Genomic DNA, 21,259 nt, shown 5'->3' on the forward strand with positions numbered 1-21,259 from the left:
GCCCATGTATCTATAAATCTTGCAGCTAGACTGCAGCACGGGTGTACTGACTTCCCTTGAAGTTCATTCTTTAGCCCTTAAACTTTAAGAAAAGTTTCCCTTCCAGCCCAACAGCAACATATTTTGTAAGCTGCCTCACATTTTCCCCATTCACTTTTGATTTGACGTAACCTGAATATTTTTACAGCAGAGCATGCTGCTAGACCATTTTCTTTATTCAGGCTTTAAGGGTAGGAATGAAACGATAAGAGCTGGTGTTTGTCGGTGATGTTAGGATAATGCAATTTGGCTTCATATTTTAAATGGTGATTATATCTTCTGTTTTTTGGCTCAGGGGGATGGATAGCCTGGTAATTAAATCAAAGGTGCCTCAGAACTTTTATAGAATAGCAGCTCTAAATCCAAATACGTAAATCTCAAATACCTACACCTCTATCCCAATATAACGCGACCCGATATAACATGAATTCGGATATAACGTGGTAAAGCAGCGCTCTGGGGGGTGGGGCTGCATGCTTCGGCGGATCAGCGCGTCAGTGTGTCTGGCTCCGACACGCTGCCCTTAGCAGCGTGTTAAGGGTGCCAGGCCGGGGCCGAGGGGTTGGATAAGGGGCAGAGGGTCTCGGAGGATAGGGGGGCAGTCAGGGAGCGGGGGGGGTTGCATTGTTCAGAGGTTCCAGGGGCAGGGCGGTTAGGGGACGGGGAATGGGGGCGTTGGACACGGCGTGGGAGTCCTGGGGGGCCTGTCAGGGGGCGGGGGTGTGGATAGGGGACAGGGGGTGGGGGTGGGGAGGGGTTGGATGGGTCGGGAGGTCTGAGGGATCAGTCAGGAAACAGGAAGTGATTATTAATAATGGAAATGCTTGAGGCCAAAGCAAGTTTGATATAACGCGGTTTCATCTATAACGCGGTAAGATTTTTTGGCTCCCGAGGGCCGCGTGATATTGGGGTAGAGGAGTATATGCAATTCTAGCATAACTTTTCTGCACAGAGGAAGTAAGCAATCATTCCCACTATTAGCACTGCTAGTAATGAGAATGTCTTGCATTAAAGAGTTAATTGGAGAGGTTTTTGAAACCAAAATTACTTTGAACATTTCATTTCTTTTACTAGGTTTGAAATCTCAGTCAAAAAGAGCTGTTTCATCGACTCCTCCTCGTCCACCGTCAAGACGAGGCAGAATGATGGCAGATAAAGTAGGTAGCTCTTCCTCAGGAGGGGAATCTTCCAGCAAGACCATTAGCGTTCCAGTTTTTCATCTATACCATAAACTTCTACCAGGTAACTTCAAGAACTGTTTTTAAATTGTTGAAATAATTAACTTTCCTTTCAGTTAAAAAAAAAAACAAACCATGATGTACACATGCAATATTAAATAGTAAGTATAATGCTGATGGATATCTGCATTCCTTTTTTCACCTCTACCTACTGCAGGGTTATAACCATTTTATCACTGATTTGCCTTTCAAATGAAAGTGAGGCTCTAGCAGCTCATGTGTCTATGAAGCTTGGCTGTAAAGACTGAGGTATGAACATGCTGGCTTCCCTTGAAAATCATTCTCTAGCTCTTAAAGTGGCAAATTTAATTAAAAAAAGATTCCCCTGCAGCCCAGCAACAAGAGTTTTTGTAAGCTTCCTCACTGTTTTTGGCCTCTGAAGGATAAATTCAAGTGGATAGCAACTTTTAGGGCTTTAGAGAAGTTCATTTGCCAGTATCTGTGTCCTTGAGTGAATGCCACAATATTTATGCTTCCTAAAATAGCATATCTTAGCCAAATTTTCATATGAAAAATATGTAAAGCAGCCATGTGCTATTCAATATTTTGAATGTTTGTAGATGACTCTGACTGGTGGAGTGGTAAATTAATTAAGATGACAGGTCACCTTATTGCAGAATGAAGGGTTCAGAGAAGAGTAATGAGAATCATTAGAGGTACAGAAAACTCTAATATGAAGAGAGATTGAAAAGAGATTATTTATCTTAGGTAAGGAGACAAGTAAGAGGGGCTGTGATAATATATAGAGTTATAAATGGTTTCGAGAAGAGCGTCTGTTCTCCCCATCTAAAACAAGAATGAGGGTGGTCGGGGGATGTTCACTTAAATTAAAAGGTGGCAGATTCACAACAGGTAAAATAAAATACTTTTTTACACAATTTGTAATTAGACTGGAACCTTGTATGGGATGTTGCTGAGGTCAAGATTCAAAGTGGGATTAGGTATTGAGGTCAAACAAGAATATCCAGAGTTACAGTCAATGCTAAAATATTTAGGCAAAGCGATCTGGATTGCTTGATAAACTGGGTTTATTCAAACATGCATGTTAATACAGCCAAATGCCAGGTCATCCCACTAGGAAAAAATGTGATACTGACAGGATTAGAGGTGTATTCTGGAAAGCACTGCCTTGAAAAGGACTTGGGGAACAGAGGGACAAGTGACTTGCTCAAGGCCACACACAGGAAGCCTGTGGCAAAGCAGGGATCCAGGTCTCCAAGTCCCAGGCTACCTCTCTAACCATTTGACCATGCTTCCTTATTTTTAAAACCTGAGAACTTTATTACCAGTAAACTGAATACATATTTTCATGCACAGACAGTTTGTCAGCCAGAAGTGGACTGTTGAGCAACTACACCCACAGCTGCTACTTGAGGCAGCTTACTGGCTAAATTTTTGGTACCCAGATGGCGACTTGTCTGTATGGTCAGAACCTGCCCTACAAGTCCAGGGCTTTGCCTCTGTCTCGCAGATGCAGCAAGCTTGGTTTTCTGTCACTTCATTTTGCGGTGTATCTCTTGTCTAAGGGAGCAGAGACCTTTCATTTACTCTTTAAGGAGATGCATTGGGTCCCCTGGCAGCCTGTGGAGAAACAATTTAAGCCATTGAAAGAAAGCTTGCTTCTTAAGTGGAAGCAGCTTTGACACAAGACAACTACCTGCTTGAAAAAACGTGTAAGATATATGGGGCATGTAATCAAATACAGTGCTTCTTCTCTGTGAGATTCGTGGAGTAAATTTCTTAGTAACAATCAAAGCTATCAATTTGGTTACCTACCTCAGTCAATCTGGTTACGCTCACCCCGGTGGTCCCATTACCAGTCTCCACTTAGTATGTCTGCTCATGGGATTTTACATCTGGCAGGGGAAAGGAGTTCTCAGTTGCACAGAGATTAGATGTTTATGCCTTGTACCTTTCTGCAACTTTAGCAATCAGCTTATAAATTACATAGTAATTCTACTTTAAGAGATCTTCAGACCCTCTTTCCACTGAAAAAGATCAACAGGACAATTCTTTTTTTATTCGTAAAACTGGAGATTATTGTGGGCTTATACTGGCTGCCTCCCAGTAAGAAAAGATGAGAGCGCAAACGCTTACCTTAAATTATGTCAAATTCCTAAACACAAGGGGTCAAACTTTCTCTCTGAAGTGGCCTCTAAAGATTTTTGTTTCTGGCTAGAAAGACTAGACCAATCTCTGAACGAGCAATTGCTCCTAAGAATCCTGTTGCTTTGCAGTTTTAGCCTGTATTATTCTGTTAAAATAATTCAGGACACAAGGTCTGGCATTATGTATGCTAAATTTCTTAAGGGACTCATTTTAAAATTTTAACCATCTAATTAATGGTAAATTCTCATAAAATTCATTCTTTATTCAGAACAAGTGCTGTAACTGGGGGAGGATATGCTGTTTTTCATACAGAATAAAGTGCAAAACTTAGTATTAATTATGGAACCTGAAGCGGTGATTCCATAATACATGGAGAGCATTGGGGCACTAATCTGTCCAGTGAGCTGTGTCTGTGGGTATCCAGTAGTCTATTCCAGACTGATGGAATCTGTGCAATGACAGGATGAGTTTAAATTTACGGACTTCACTGTCAAATTTTACTGAAGTGGTCAGGAAGTAAAAGCTTGTTAGGACCCAAGGATGTTAAATTCTCCTTTGTAGCTGTGGCATAAGTGAAGGAGCAAGATTATGGTGGTGTAATAAAGTAACCTAATCATAAATAATTTTCATAAATTTGTCTGGAAAATGATCTGGTTATATTATTGTGTAGGCCAGCCGTTGCCAGCTGAAATGACACTTGCCCAGCTTTTGACTCTACTATATGACCGTAAACTCCCTCAAGGCTACCGATCAATAGACTTGACAGTTAAGCTTGGCTCCAAAGTGATCTCAGACCCAAGCCTGTCAAAGACAGACTCCTTTAAACGTCTCCACACAGAAAAAGGTAAGTGTTTAACTTCTGTTGCTGTATTTTCAGCTTTTTATTTTTAGCAAGACATGCCTAACTTCAGGCTGTTTCACATTTCTCCCTTGCTGGTATTCCTAAATCATGCCGCTTGAGAGAAGTGGTGAGATTTATAGTGCATAGGGTCTTTAATACTAAACATTTTGAAATTACTTCCAAAGATATATGGTATAAGATACAGAGAACAACAGAAATGAAATTAAAGCAACTCTACTACTAAATTTTGTACTTACTGAGTTTAGTTGAATTCTATACCTTCACTCCCTGCTGCCTTTTTGCCACATTTGACTTAGTCCTGAAACCCTCCCTTCTTCCTGTCTCCACTTATTTCTCCACACAAGATCTCACTGATTTTCTGTCAAGACAAAATTGACAAGTACATCATCACCTTCACTACAATTCCCTCCTCTGTCTCCCTGTCACAAAGGAAGTTTCTTGTCTGCTCACCTCCTCTAAACTCTCCACTTGTCCCAGTGGCTCCATCCCATCTCCTTTGCACCTATTTATCCCCTTCCTTACTCATCTCCTAAACCACTCTATCTTCCCTAGCTCTTTCCCATCACAATACAAGCTTTCTGTAGTCTCTCCCATCTAAAAACATCCACTCGTCACCTCACGTGCCTCTTCAACTACTGTCACTTCTCCCTTTCATCTCTAAGCTTCTTTAATGTGCTGTCTGCAGTCTCTGTCTAGGAGTTTGTCTTCTCCAATTCCATCCTAGGTCCTCTCCAGTCCAGCTGCTGTCGCTTGCACTCCACTGACACTACTCTTGCCAAAGTTTCTATTGACCTCTTCCTAGCTAAAGTTCAGAACCAATACTTCATCCTCTTCATTGACCTGTCAGCCACCTTTGACACCATCCATTATGCTGTTTCTGAAATCCTGTCCTCCTTTGTTTCTATCCTTTCTTGGTTCTCCTACTATCTCTAACCACTCTTTTTGTGTGTCCTGAAGTAGATCCTCCTCATCCATCCTCCATTTTTCTGTAAGGGTTACTCGGGGTTCTCTCCCTGGTTCCCTTCTCTTCTCCCTCTACACCTCATCTCTGGGTAATCTGATCTTCAAACAAATTCAGCTACCATTTATTTCTATGCTGACAACTTTCAACTCTGCTTCTCTACTACCGACCTGTCTCGTTCTGCCCAAATGAAAATCTTGGTCAGCCTCTCTGACATCTCCTTGCGGATGTCTAGCTTTCAGATGAATCTAAACATGGCTAAAACTGACCCCTTAATCTCTTCCACCACAGGCTCTTCTTGCTATCTCCTTTCTAGATCACTTTGGACAACACCAACATCTTGCCCGTTGCTCAGGTCTGTAATGTCCTGGGTGGCCAGTCTTGGGCATCATCTTCAACTAGGCCCTCTTTCTAGGTCCTTGCATCCAGGCTATGCTTAAATTTTGCTGATTCTTTCTGCATAATATCTGTAAGAGACTGCCTTTCCTCTGCACCACACAACTAAAACTCGTGTTCCAATTTCATCTCGCATCTCAATTACTGCAACATCCCTCTCTCTGGCCTTGACAAATGCAGTCTTGCCCTGCTCATATCCATTCAGAATGCAGCTGCAGTGGTTGCTTTCCTAGCCCATCAGTTTGTCATAAGAACGACCATACTGAGTCAGACCAAAGGTTCATCTAGCCCAGTATCCTGTCTTCCAACCGTGGCCAATGCCAGATGCTTCAGAGGGAATGAACAGAGCAGGTAATCATCAAATGATCCATCTTCTGTCGCCTATTCCAAGCTTCTGGCAAGCAGAGGCTAGGGACACCATCTCTACCCATCCTGGCTAATAGCCATTGGTAGATATATTCTCCATTAATTTATCTAGTTCTTTTAATATATTGGCCTTCACAACATCCTCTGGCAAAGAGTTCCACAGGTTGACTCTGCGTTGTGTGAAGAAATACTTCCTTCTGTTTGTTTTAAACCTGCTGCCTATTAAATTCATGTGGTGACTCCTAGTTCTTGTGTTATTAGAAGGAACTAAATAACACTTCCTTATTTACTTTCTCCACACCAGTCATGATTTTATAGAGCTCTATCATATCCCCCCTTTGTCATCTCTTTTCCAAGCTGCAAAGTCCCAGTCTTATTAATCTCTCCTCATATGGAAGCTGTTCCATATCCCTAATAATTTTTTAATCCTTTCTCTCAACCTTTTCCAATTCCAGTGTATTTTTTTTGAGTTGGGATGACCATATCTGTACACAGTATTCAAGATGTAGGCATACCATGGATTTATATAGAGGCAATATGATACTTTCTGTCGTCTTATCAATCCCTTTCTTAATGATTCCGAACATTCCGTTAGCTTTTTTGACTGCTGTTGCACATTGAGTGGATGTTTTCAGAGAACTATCCACAATGACTCCAAGATCTCTTTCTTGAGAGGTAACAGCAAATTTTGACCAGATCATTTTATATGTATAGTTAAGATTGTTTTCCAATGTGCCTTACTTCGCATTTATTAACATTGAATTTCATCTGCCATTTCATTGCCCAGTCTCCCAGTTTTGTGAGATCCCTTTTGTAACTCTTCGCAGTCTGCCTGGGACTTAACTATCTTGATTAGTTTTGTATCATCTGCAAATTTTGCCACCTCACTGTTTACCGCTTTTTCCAGATCATTTGTGAATATGTTGAATAGTACGGGTCCCAGTACAGACCATTCTGAAAACTGACCATTTATTCCTACCCTTTGTTTCCTATCTTTTAACCAGTTACCAGAATCTTCCCTCTTATCCCATGACAGCTTATTTTGCTTAAGAGCCTTTGGTGAGGGACCTTGTCAAAGGCTTTCTGAAAATCTAAATACACTATATCCACTGGATCACCCTTGTCCACACGCTTGTTGACCTCCTCAAAGAATTCTAGTAGATTGGTGACGCGTGATATTTCTTTTACTAAAACCATGTTGATTCTTTCCCAACAAATCATATTCATCTATCTGTCTGACAGTTCTGTTCTTTACTGTAGTTTCAACCAGTGTTCCCGGTATTGAAGTTGGGCTTATCGGCTTGTAATTGCTGGGATCGCCGCTGGATCCTTTTTTAAAAATTGGCGTCATGTTAGCTATCCTCCAGTTATCTGGGAGAGAAGCTGATTTAAAGGATAGGTTACATACCACAGTTAGTCCTGCAATTTCACATTTGAGTTTCTTCAAAACTCTTGGGTGAATACCATCTGGTCCTGGTGAATTTTTACTGTTTAGTTATAAATTTGTTCCAAAACCACCTCTAATGACACCTTAATCTAGGACAGTTTCTCAGATTTGTTACCTAAAGAGTATGGGAATCTCCCTCTCATCCTTAGCTGTGAAGATCGATGCAAAAAATTGATTTAGTTTCTCCGCAATGGCTTTATCGTCCTTGAGTGCTCCTTTAGCATCTCTATGGTCCAGAGGCCCCAGTGGTTGTTTAGCGGGCTTTCTGTTTCCGATGTACTTAAAAAAATTTTTTTTGTTATTTTTGTCCATGTCATCCCTCTCTTTGCAGCCCTCTACTGGCTACCCTTTCCTATCACATCAAATGTAAGTGGTGTGTTTTCAATTTCAAGACATTTCACAGCCTATCCCTTCCTTACCTGTCATTTCTTGTTCACTGTCAAGATATCAGCTCTCACCATTGATTGGCCAACAATTCATACCTCCATCACCCTCATGTTAAATTTTCAAACAAACACCTTCATGATTTCTCCCATGCTGCTCCTCATGCTTGGAGGGGTCTACTGTGGAATTGGGTAAACCTACTGATCTAAGGGCTTGTCTGTGTGAGAACTATGGATAGGTTTAACCTAAGGAATGAATTTAAGAAGATTTTGTTTAAATCATGTCCATACAAGGTTTTATACTTATTTTGCTTAAGGCCTTGTCTATATGGAGACTTAGTGCATGGCATGCTGGAGTGCTGTACAGTGCACTAATTCTCCATGTAGATAAGCCCCAAGAGTGGCTTCTATCTGTTTAGTTTAACTTGTTCATAATGTACTTAAGCTAAATGAAAAAAGCCACTCTTAAAATAGGAGTCCATGCAGAGTTTTGCAATGGTTTTAGTAAATTGGCTTAAATTTGCACCTGAGGTCAAACCAAGAAGGACTTTGTCCTGTAAACAAAGCCTAAGGATTGTAGAAATCCAACTATTTTGCAGTTCTGGTAACCTGTGCACCGTCACCTATAATTGTGGTACTACAGGCCATCCACAGAGTTGATATTGGTTGAATTTGCCCTCATTTCCTAACACATGGTTAGCCTTATGATTATTTTGGGGTGCAAAATGCACTCATTACTAATAGGTTTGTCCTTTGGTGACTACCTAGAGATCAATTATGATGACGATTGGTGAGACAGACACACAAAGGCTTTGAGTTTTATTAGTAACATCGTCAGGATAAGAAAAAACACAGAACAAAATAAACAAAGATAACAGCAGAATCAACATGACACATACTCACGAATCCATGGGGCGGTGAGATGAGTGTTGTTTAGGTCACCACGGTCCTGCCATCTTGAGTGGCAGGGTTGATTCCTTTTTGTGCAACTATTTCTTACACCTGCTTATCTTCAAGGTCATATTTTATTAAGTCTTGGCCTCTTATCCATATTTGTCATTCCTGCTATCCATTTTTGGGGTTCTGACTATTGTAAGCATTTACGCAGATAGTTGGTTCTCTCTCTATATATATAATGTGGTTAAGAATGTCTAGCTAAATAAAGACTTTGAAGTCTAACAGTCTATCAGAAGATACTGCTAAATCTTCTGACTTATGCTAACTTACAGCAGGTCTTATGCTAATTATTATTATGACTAGGCCTCAAGCTAAGTATTATGCCTCAGGCTCACTGAATAGCCTATTGTAAAATAATTGTTTCTTGCCTTACTGCTATTTGCGTCATAGCTGTAGTTTCATTTGCACTAATTTAGCAAGCATCTTAACTCTTTCTAAGATATAAATGATTTTTTACCTGATTACTTGAGCTCAGGTCATAAGTCCAAGATTAATTCTGAAATTTTTGAAGTTTGCAGTTTGGAGCAGCACCACCAAGATCATCATCTGACTGGAAGATCATAACACTTACTAAACAAGCTAAATTTCTTTTTCCTTAGGTTCATATCTTATGAGTCCACATCATTTTTGCTAGCAGTCAAATAACCTGATTTGACTTGGCAATATATTGTTTTGGTTTTACCAAAAGAAAAGTTAGATTTTCTGTTGCTATTCTTGTACTGACATGTTTAACCCCCTTAAAGACTTCAATATTTGCTGAAGAAATAAGTATAATGTTCTTATTTTCTGAGTGGAGGAGAAAAAGTAAACATTCTCATGTTTTAAGATACCACTTCATTTAATGGTTTGGGTCTTCCTTTCTTTTTGTGTTTTTTTTTTTTTTTTAAATAGAACATGCAGACTTACTGGGGTCCTGTCCTGAAGAGGAAGCAGTCACTCCAGGAGACGAGTGTATGGATGCAGTGCTAGATGAATCTTTTCTTGAAACATGTCCCATTCAGTCTCCATTACAAGTGTTTGCAGGAATGGGTGGGTTGGCCCTCATTGCAGAAAGACTTCCTATGCTTTATCCAGATGTAATTCAACAAGTAAGTCAAACAGTTTGATTGTCTAGTAGTATGTGCTAGCTTTTTTCTTACTATAGTCATTTCCAAATATTTTCTGTATGGTTTGTTTTCTAAGAGTTAAAAATCATCCTATGAATTATACCTTGCATTTGATTGATCAAATGTTGACACATTTTCTCCAGCTTTGCTAATTAAATATCCTCATTAAAATCTACTCCCTTTGAAGTTAGGAATTTTTTCCTGAGTGAGAAGTTCTGAATAGGACATACAATGGTAAATTACTCATTGGGGATCCAAATGCAGTTTGTGTGATGCAGAGTTCTCCTTGCTAGTGGATGAGGGAAAATTGGTGGCAAAGGTCTCATTACAAGCTGCTGTGGATGTAGCTGACTCAACTGCCAGGTCCATAGGTTCAGCAGTGGCTATGTGTAGGAGTTCCTGGTTGCAGTATTCTGGGCTTCTGCATGAGGTCCAACCGACTGTACAAGTCCTGCCCTTTGGGGATCCTTGGTCTTTTCAGAGCAGACAGACACGAAGCTCCATGGGCTAAAGGAGTCATGGGTGACCCTAAAGTCCCTTGGGATGTACACCCCAGCCTCTTCCAGGAAGTGCTGTAGGCCTCAGCAACCCCTCCGGTACTGTGCCCCAGCTAGCAGTCAGAGCCTGCAGAGCAAAAAGGTACAGGGGTTAAAGGCATAGATCACTTCCCCCTTCTGTCTCTGCATCAAAGCCTACCCAACCTAGACATCCAGGTGGTTCTAAGCAGGCATTCTGATGCGATGCTCGAGGACACTGTACCAGTTGCCATGATGCCATACCCTGTTTTTCCTTTGTTTGCAAACCACCTTTCCCACTTCCTCAGTGCTTGGTCCTGTATCACCGGGGACCGTTGGGTGTTGAGCACTGTAGAAGTGTAATCTTTTAGTAAACAAAAAATATAAGCATTCATGTTACTCATGAAATTTTTGTTTTTAATCTGTAGCTTTTACAGAATATACAGTGTGGCTACACTAATACTGCTTATAGGAACCTTTAACTTTTGCATTATTTCTAATAGTTAACTCTGCTGTCTTAACATTGTTTTTTGTTTGGTTGACTTGTTTGTTGCAGGGTTTCTTTTGGGGGAGAAAGCGGGAAGCGTGTTTGGGTAGATGCGTGTGTGTGTGTAGGAAGTTGTCATTTTTGCTGCAAGCTTTCTAGCATTTTCCTAAAGATGGTTGGACTCTGGATTCACCCAGTCTTATGCTCAAATAAATTGGTTAGTCTCTAAGGTGCCACAAGTCCTCCTTTTCTTTCTTCCAGTCTTTCTGGAAGTTTATTCTGTAGCTGGATCCCCTTGACTGATAATGCATTGTTCTCAGCGCTCTCATGCTTGGTCCTGGGCTCTGTGGTTTGCATTGTCTTAGAGGAGTGAAGCTGTCTCAATAGTTCATAGATCAAAATTCGCTATTTAATATATCTGGGACTTGATCTATTAACTAATGACTGACACACTGGAGAGAGGAAATTTTTCTTAAATACTGAATGTTTTCTTAAATATCCCAATGTTTAAGGAGCAAGAGCTTATAATAAATGTGCTCTAACACCTTTAACAGATTTTCCAGCAAAGCCAAAGAAAACACACACTTGATATTCCTTATTTCAAAAGTTTAAAAAAATGCAAAAATAAAAACGTACAAGCCACCTTCAGTCATTTAAAAAAAGCACAACCCCATTTTAAAAAAATCCTCTGAAAGTCCCCTTTAAATCATACTGAAGAAGTAATATAAAATATTTGCTATTTTGTTACTCATGAATAAGGTGAACATCTCTTTGGGAGAATTTTTGTGTACTTCACACTTCAACAGTCATGAGCAATCATTGGTGTGACATTCTAAAAGGAATATCAGAATATTTTGAATGTTCATTGACTTCAATCAAGAAATGGAAGAAAGTGTTTGACTGCAGAAAATGGAATCTTCATAAACCATAATGGAAAAGAAAAGTCTTACCCATAGACATCAGTAGTAAAGGTGAAATTAATAGAGAGAGGAATGCTCATAGACTCAAAGATTTTAATAAGGAAAAAGTATGTAACACGTTTTCGTAAGAAGTTGCGTTATCCTCTGGACCACCTTAGTTTGTCTAACTTAGTTTTATTAAAAGTTCCTGAAAGAGTTACTGTTTCCCTCAAACTGTGATAAAGAACGATTCTCTGTAAAGCAGCTGACAGTGGGTCATTTTACCTCTACAGCAAGGCATGAGCTTCACAGAATCTATATAGAAGGGGTAATGTAGTAATTTGTAGGAGCATGGGACATGCTAGCTTAGTATTTTTTCTGATTAGGTCTCCAACCTAAGTGGTATTAGAAATGCCTAATCAGACCAAAGGAGAGTGAAAGGAAAACTGTTCAGCGCCTTTCTGAGGGATGAGAGGGTTAAACTTGAAACCTTACAAATTTCCTCTAATGTAAGAAAATTATGTAAAACCTATGCAAGTAATCAGTTTCTTTGTAGTATATTGTACTACATATATTGCCCATGGCCAGTACTACATCAGGCTATAATATCCTCAGATTTCATAATTTAAGTAGGGTAAGACCTTGTTGTTGCTCAGATGGGAATCCTCCAAGGAGAAAGTAGGCAGCTACTCTGGTATCTGAGATTCTGATTCAGTAAGTGGTACTCTTCCTTCCAAATAGCTGTATTTCAGAATTTCAATAAGAAGATATTGTAAGCTACAGCAAGAAGCTTTTACATCCACAGTAGTTACAACAGGCATGAATCTGGGCCTGTATGTCTAAAACTAGAATTTAAATAGTTGCTGGTATAACAGAGGGGCCCAATCCTGCCACAACTGAAGTCAGTGGAACTTTTGCCATTGACTACAATGGGTGCAGGATTGAAACTAGTGATTTGTGCTGTTTATGCATATATGTGCTTGTATAGATCTTCTGGCTTATGAATGTTTTGGCAGTACACTGCTGAGCCTCGTGCTTATTGGAGGCCCACCATCCCTATGAGTCTTAGGTTAATTAAGGCTATTCTGACTACCCTGCCTTTCCCCCTATGATCCTGAATAAGACTTTAATCACTGAAGAGCCTCTTTTGACTCCCTTAGGGCCGAGAGGAGCCTTCTAAAGATGTGGAAGGATTCCTGGGGAGCCTAATAAAGACTTTCAGACTTCAGGAAGTTGATGCAGAAGCAGAGTCTTGTTTTCTAGGCTCTATAGGCAAAGAGTCATGATTCTGCAGACCTATAGAGATTTCAGAAGTGGAACTCCATTTTTACAAACCTGAGACATCTGAAGCATCAGGTTACACAGTCAGGATGGTGGTTGAGAACTGTGGTTATCAGGCAATTTTTCAGCCAGTTTACCAAGGAGGCAGTGCTTTTGTTGCAGCCTTCTGTTGTCTGCTGATCAGGTCTCTCCATTTGTAGACTCTCGGGTTTCACAGGAACAGGAAAAATTTGGAACCATTAAAAACAAATATACAAACAAACTCCTCCCCCACCACAAAAAAACACAAACTCTAAGCAACTTTCCAAACAAATTTTTAGGTAAAGTTACAGTTGCAGGCAAAAATTAGGGGTTTGAGCATGAGTTACCTTTTAAGAATGTTAGTGTTTTTTAAAAAAAAGTTGAAACCCATGAAATGCAGAGTTAAGGCTGTGCTTAAATAGGGCACTGAAACTATGTTAACTCTACCCCTAAAGAGGTGGCACCTTCCCGTCTTTGCAAGTAGAGGAATGGAAATGTGCACCTCACATTTCTTTTATATTTTTGTTCATACAGACTTCCAAATGAAGTGTGTTGCTTTGTCTTCATGCGAACGTTTTCTCTTTTCATGTAATTAGTGCTCTGGAAAATTTAAGTTTGTACATGGAAACATGCTAGCTCTATCCTAATGATGCTTTGAAATATGTTTGCTACGGCTTCCCAAGGCCTGATTCTGCAAAGTGCTGGCATCCCTTTTTAGGTATTGGGTGCTTTCAGCACTTTGCAGAGCCTTTTTGATGGTGGAGAATAATTGCTTTTAGTATCCTACTGCCTAATCTATAAATTTCTCTTGGCTACTGTGTGTGGCCATAAAACGACCTAACCTCTCACTACCATTGAGACAGTCTACTTTGTGTGAACATTGATTTATTGCCACCTGTAATATCAGTTGGCTCAGCTGCTCGTGATCTGGTCTTAGTACAAGGAAGGAAATGGGGGGGAAAATTCCACATTGTGCTGTGGTTGTCTTGTTTTAAGAGTTAAAATAAAGCTAGTTCATTTCCTTTTTTGAACAGGTGTGTGAACAGCTTCTCTCTAATAAATAATAATAAATGAATTCTTTTGTCGTGTTTCATCTTCATGCCGCAGGTGATCTACGCATCGGCGGCCAGAGCCCCAGGCCCTTTTAAATCGCTGGTCCTGGGGCAGCTGCTCCTTTTGCCCTCACTCCCCCCCCCCAATCAGTGGCTGGGGTGGGGCAAGAGCAAAAGGGGCAACAACATTAAAGCGCTGTCATGGCAGCACTTTAACCAGGGTCCTTTGCCGCAGTAGGGCAGGGCTGCCAACAGGGGGGCGCAAAAGGGGCAGTGATGTTAAAGCTCTGCTGTGTCAGCGCTTTAAAGTCAGCTGGATACGGGCCGGTACTGGCAGCCACTTTTTACCGGTATGCTGTACCGGCTTATTTTCACCCCTGACTGGAATGAAATTGTGTGCTGCAAGAATTGACTCTAAATGATGACTACTTCCAAGGATTGTGTTAACTTTTTTGTTGTTTTTGAAGGTGAGTGCTCCAGTAGTTACATCCACTACACAAGAGAAACAGAAGGACAGTGATCAGTTTGAATGGGTTACCATTGAGCAATCAGGAGAACTAGTTTACGAAGCCCCAGAAACAATTGCAGCAGAGCCTCCACCAATCAAATCAGCAGTGCAAACTATGTCTCCCATACCAGCTCATTCTTTGGCTGCCTTTGGATTATTTCTTCGTCTCCCTGGCTATGCAGAGGTGCTGTTAAAAGAGAGGAAACATGCCCAGTGTCTGCTTAGATTGGTGTTGGGGGTTACAGATGATGGCGAAGGAAGTATGTACTGTAACTACTACATTTATTTGTAAAACTCTGCTAAATTGTTCTAACTTACATTTAAGTGTATTTACAATGTGATGCTTTAGAACAGGGGTGGGCAAACTTTTTGGCCCGAGGGCCACTTCTGGGTATGGAAATGGTATGGCGGGCCATGAATGCTCACAAAATTGGGCGTTGGGGTGCAGAAGGGGGTGAGGGCTGCGACTGGGGGTGTGGGCTCTATGGTGGGTCCAGAAAAGAGGAGTTCAGTGTGTGGGAAGGAGCTCTGGACTGAGGGGGGTGGGGGGCATGAGGGCTCCAGCTGGGGGTGCGGGTTCTGGGGATGAGAGTTTGGGGTGCAGGAGTGTGCTCCAGGCTGGGACCAAGGGGTTCAGACGGCAGGAGTGGGATCAGGGCTGGGGCAGGGGGTTGGGGCATGGGAGGGGGTCGGGTGCAGGCTCGGGGTGGGGCTTATCTCAAGCAGCTCCCAGAAACAGCATCATGTCCCTCTTCCGTCTTCTATGCGGAGTTGCAGCCAGGCAGCTCTGCATGTTGCCCTGTCCACAGGCGCCGCCCCTGCAGCTCCCATTGGCCGTGGTTCCAATGGGACCTGTGGGGGTGGCACTTGGGGTGGGGGCAGCATGCAGAGCCCCTTGGCTGCCCCTACATGTAGGAGTTGGAGCGGGAACATGCCACTGCTTCTAGGAGCCGAGTGGGGCAAGCCCCCAGACCCCGCTCCCTGACTGGAGCGCCGGAGCAGGTCAAACCCCAGACCCTGCTCCCCAGTGGGTGCTTGAGGGCTGGATTAAAATGTCCGAAGGGCTGGATGTGGTCCCAGGCCATAGTTCCCCCACCCCTCCTTTAGAAGGAGGTTGGAATTGCTTTGTGTAGTTTGTGAAGAACTCAATCTTACCCACATCCTGGATCATATAAGAAAATTTAAAAACTGGGTGACAGATTTTAAAATAGTTGTCATCGGGAATCCTCATCGAATGAGGGTGTTTCTAGTGGGGTTCCATGAGGATCAGTACCAGGCCCAAAACTACTCAACATTTTCATCCATGATCTGGAAGTAAATATAAAATAACTGCTAATTAAACTTTGTGGATAACACAAATATTGGCAGAATGGTGTATAATGATGAAGACAGGTCAGTCAGACACAGCAATCTGGAGCACTTCGTAAACTGGGCCCATTTAAAAAAAAAAAAAGGGCATTTTTTATACAGACAAATGCAAAGTTATATGTCTAGGAGCAAGGAATTCAGGCCATACTACAGACTGGAGGGCTCTATCTTGGGAAGGAGTAGCTCTGAAAAGAATTTGGGGTCAGAGTGGACAAGCAGCTCAGCATGAGCTCCCAATACACTTCTGTAGTATAAAGGACTAATGCGATGCTTGGATGTATAAACTATAAATATATAATGTATTATGTATAAAATGTATGGGGGAATAGTGAGTAAGTTAGAAAAGCGATTTTTACTTTTATGCAATGTTGGTGAGACCAATACTGGAATACTGCATACAGTTCTGGTGTCCACAGTTCGAAAAGGATGTTGAAAAATCAGAGAGGAGGCAGAAGAGAGACAAAAATGATTCAAGGCCTGGAGAAAATGCCTTACAGTGAGAGAATTAGAGTTCAGTCTGTTTAGTTTATCAGAAAAGATTGAGAGGTGACCTGATTACAATGTGTAAATACTTTCACAGGGAGAAAATACTGGGTACTAAAAGGGTTTTCAGTCTAGCTGAGACATGCATAATAAAAACCAATGGCTGGAAGCTGAAGCCTGACACATTCAAACTGGAAATAAGGCACTCTTTTAACATTTTAACTTTGAGGGTGATTAACCATTGGAACATACTACCAATGGAAGTGGTAGTTTCTCCATCTTTTGAATTCTGTATAGCAAGACTGAGTGCCTTTCTAAAAGATGAGCCCAATAACTTGTGTTTGGCTAAAGCATAACACAGGAGGAACTGGGTAAAATTTAAGGGCCTGTGATACACAGACGGTCAGACTAGATTATCTAAAGGTATAATAGTGATCTAATGGGCCATTCTGGACTTAAACTCTATGCATTTTGTGTAGGGCCAGACCAGTGAGGGTTTTTTTGGTTGTTTGTTTTGGTAACACAATGGACGTGGTCAGTACTAATAAAATTGGCCTTAAAACCATGAATAGAAGAGGTAGCAAATGTTTTTCTGGATCTCCTTCACCCACTGGTAGCCTGATGAAAACAAATAAACAAATTTCTCAGCTCAGATATCTTGGCCACCTTTTTTCTGAAGGAAACATGATCCTTCCATGTTTAATTAACCAGACATTTATCCCTTTGCAAAGGCTAAGCCCCTAGATACCTCTAGTATCAAAACAAGAACCTGTTCCTCCATTCATAAATTGGTTAAATGCCCCAAGGGAGTATCTGTGCTCCCTAGAACATCCATCCTAGTTTAGAACCTCTGCAAAAAACAAAAGAGGGAGGGGCAATAAACTTCCCAGTTTGCTCAGCTAGTCCCATGAACTTTGGCTTTTGTTTGCCTCTTAATTTTGTGTTGCTTTTTCGGTAAGATTGTGCACACTGTGGGAGACAAAGTGAGCCAAATAAATGAAATTTGATATCTGGGTATTTTCCTTCAAATTTGGGTAGTAAACTGACTGAAGGACCATCCAAATCTCATGCTTAGCCTGCTTCTTTTACATAATGTAAAGATCTACATCTACAAATCCCTGATATGGCCCAAAATAATTACCATTCAATACACCTCTGAGGCAAATAGTGTATCAATGTTCTCTCAGTTGGTTTTTCTACCATCCCCTTGTGGCATGGCTGATGAATAGAGTTAGGGAGCCTATAGAGAATGAGAATAAATACTTTATATTTCTTGTCATATAGACAGTGGTCATGGGACTTCTTGCTCTTATGGAGTAATAAAACCTTCTTTTAGACAACAGTCTGTTTTGTTCCTAAAATAAATAAATAAATAAAATAAAAGAAGTTAGATGTTTTGATAAGTTTGTGTATTTTGTGATTTTTTTTAAAGTAAAAATCTCAAGAATCACTTTACTGTGAATAAATCTACTTATTAACAAATAGTCACAAGTTACTTATTACACAGAGAAAACAAAGTTATTGGACAGTTAGATGTTTAAAATATTTCCAGGACTTGAGCTAGCAGTGTCTCTCTCATTCTTGTAAACAGTGTGTCTACTTTTTTCTTTTGAAATATTTTGAGTCAGAGGGCAGAAGAGTCCATAAAATTGGACAGTTTTAACTATGTACATCGCATTAACAGGCAAGAATATGGTTACACTGTGATTTTACAAATCATTCTCCTCCTCTCCACCCTTGATAAAATAGGGCTAACTTTAAAAATAAAATTATAGTACAAAACTCAAACAATGGGTATCTAGTAAAACATAATTTTAGTTTTAATGTCCTGTAGTGAAAATGTATTGAATCGCTACACTGTTTCATTGTGTACTCACCTCATGAACAGCATTACAGTTTGTGTCACAGCAAAGTTTATCCTAGCATTTATCAACATATTTTTAAAGTGGAGAGGTTTTTCTCAGTGGCTTCCTGGTAGGGCAGCTGTTTGTATAAACTTTCTCTAAACTTTACAGAGTAATCCAATCTTACAATCAAAAACATGACCAAGTATGTAATTTAGTGTAGTGAGAGAGTTGTTAATAAACTAGCTTTTCACCCTTGGAGATAAGGGTTTAAATCTTGTTTTTAATCACAAATTATATGCATTTATTGGTCTCAGCCTAGTCCATAAAGGAAACCAGTTCATATCTCTTGCCCATATTTCCCACCAGAATTTTGGCTAAAAAGAAGCCTGGCAAAAAATAATACATTCTGCTGAAGACTTAATATTGTCAGAAATATAGCTGAATATTTTCAATAAATCATTGCAAAGTTGAACATTATGTGCTGAACCGTTAAAAGGAAATATTTAATGTTTTTATACTTTCTCAACCTAGGTCATATCCTGCAGTCACCTTCGGCTAACGTGCTTCCAACTCTTCCATTTCATGTGCTGCGCAGTTTGTTCAGCACCACACCATTGACTACTGATGATGGAGTGCTCCTTAGGCGCATGGCACTGGAAATTGGGGCAGTGCATCTTATACTTGCTTGTCTATCTGCTCTGAGCCACCATGCCCCGAGAGTGCCCAACTCTAGTCCCAACCAGTCAGAGGTAAGCTTGGCTTCTGGTTAGTGACTGACTTAGCTGCAGTAAGCTCCAGTGACCGAGTAACTATGAAAGTCTTGTTGCTGGGGTAGCATCACACATCTTCCTTAATCTAATGTCCTGTAGCTCTTTAAAATGAATTCTTGAGAACTTGAATTCAGGTGAATTGCAAAAGTCATTTGAAAGTCCTTGCTAAACTACTGCTGCTTACATATTTCAGTGCTCTGTGATAACCTTAAAAGACTTACTACATTTAAAAATAAATTACTTTAACAGAATGTAAAGATTGCAAAGTCAGGCACGGAAAAGTTAAGTTGCCCATGTAACCTTTAATTTGGGCTGCTTGTGTATCTGTATTATGATGCAGTCTTTAATTACATGATCTCATACTATTTTTTTCCACAGGACTCCTACCTCATTCAGTGCTCAAGATGGTCAATATTTTTATCCTCACTAGTCAATGTGTGCCTCTGTCTTATATACTCCACACCATCCAACCCTACACTGAATGCAGAATTATTCATTAAGTGGTTTTCATTCTTCAATAAGTGGTTCACAAACCTTAGTGAATTCATCTTCATAACTTTTCAATAGGGTAAAGTGCTATTTTATCCCCGTTTTACAGATGGGGAAGTGAGGCACAGTGAGATTAAAGCCAAAGGACCTAGAGCCGGAATTTTCAGAAAATTTAGTATTTTATAGTAGTTAATATGTTCAAAGCACAGCTCCCATTGACTTAAGTTGCAATTATGAGAGCTCAGCACTCCCACAAATCATGCCCAGGTATCCCAAATTTGGCGAATAGAAAATGAGTCACACACAGTTAAGGACCATCTGTAAAAAGTTCAAAGTGACTTGTCCAGCATCACACAGGAATGCTGTGATAGAGGTCTGGATAAAATGCAGTTTTTCAGGGTGGCATTCAACTACTGTAACCACAAAAGCATCCTTTCTCTAATCCCTGGCTGTATTTACTACACACCTTCCAACTTTGGACAAGTGAGGTAGGTGAGGGGAGTATCTAACTCATTCACTGCACAATCCCAATTAATTCCCTGAGTACTGTCCATTCTGTGCTTTGAATGAGGCAGGCATCCTGTGGGAAGAAAACTAGTATGTGATCATGTAGTCAGACTGTATCATCATGCATACACACAAAGGGACCAAATTAAAGTTGAACCTACATGTTCATGGGTTTTCTGTTGTATGGAAGGAAACAAAAGTGGAGGCGACGGTCAAGAATCACTACAGTTTAAAAGTCTGTTTAGTCTTCCTGCCCCTCCCTCCCTTTGTGATTCTGAGACGAGACTGAGGCACCTAACAGGCACAGATGTTCTTCCATTTCTGCACCAATCAGAAGTAGTAATGAAGGGACACAACCTATTCTAGAGAGAAATAGTAGAATTGATGTTTATGAATCAGGTAGCGTTAACATTAGCCTTCTCCCAAAAATATCCCAGCTCACATTAGTTATGGGCCGTAAGCCCAATATCAGACCAGAGAGCAGAATATTTTAGCAGTAAGTCTCCACACAACTTCAGAAGTGCATAATGCAGCCTGGCCATTACAACTGGCTGGCACACAAGGCTCCACCTCATCCGTTTTAATACACTCACCAGTGTCAAGATATGGTATAGCACAAGTAATATTGAAAATGGGAGCTCACCTCCTGGAGTTGAGAGCAGTAGAACCAGTTCCGCCAGAATAAATGTACACCAGTGTATACTTCATAGTCTTTATAATCCAAAATTCATAGACGGTATCAGGGTGATCATTGATGTGAAGCGACTAAATAAATGGTTAAGGAAAGCAAGATTCTGGATGGTAACCCTAGGATCAACTGTAGTTGCTCTATATCCAGGAGACATCTGCCAGCTCAACACACATGGAAGTCTATCTCCACATTAACCTACGATCTTGTCATAGTAGCTTTCTGAAATGCATAACCTTGCACATCTAGCACAAGACCGTGTCTTTTTGATCCATCTTCAGCTACCAGGGTTTTCACAGTGATCCAGTAATAATCCTAGCAAGTCTCTGGTCCAAAAGTACTCCCCATTTCTCGATGATATCTTTATCAAACCTTCATCCAGAGCAGCAGCTAAGTAAATGAATTCTCCAAAAATTACTGCTTAGGTTCTAAATCTACACACCAGATACAATGCAAAATCATGTACTAATACTGAATGGG

At 40.7% G+C, this 21,259-nt stretch overlaps 1 protein-coding gene across 1 annotated transcript in view; it reads left to right on the plus strand.

Annotated features, from left to right (window-relative positions):
* The window catches only part of BIRC6 (baculoviral IAP repeat containing 6), a 319,798-nt gene that overhangs the window by 196,874 nt on the left and 101,665 nt on the right, over positions 1-21,259 (plus strand). The window contains 5 exon segments of the mRNA XM_048843594.2: positions 1,114-1,281; positions 4,057-4,230; positions 9,650-9,846; positions 14,587-14,887; positions 18,857-19,074. Coding sequence (XP_048699551.2) covers positions 1,114-1,281; positions 4,057-4,230; positions 9,650-9,846; positions 14,587-14,887; positions 18,857-19,074 — 1,058 coding nt within the window.

This window comes from Caretta caretta, chromosome 3 (genome assembly GCF_965140235.1).
Source record: "Caretta caretta isolate rCarCar2 chromosome 3, rCarCar1.hap1, whole genome shotgun sequence".
In the NCBI taxonomy this organism is placed as follows: Eukaryota; Metazoa; Chordata; order Testudines; family Cheloniidae; genus Caretta; species Caretta caretta.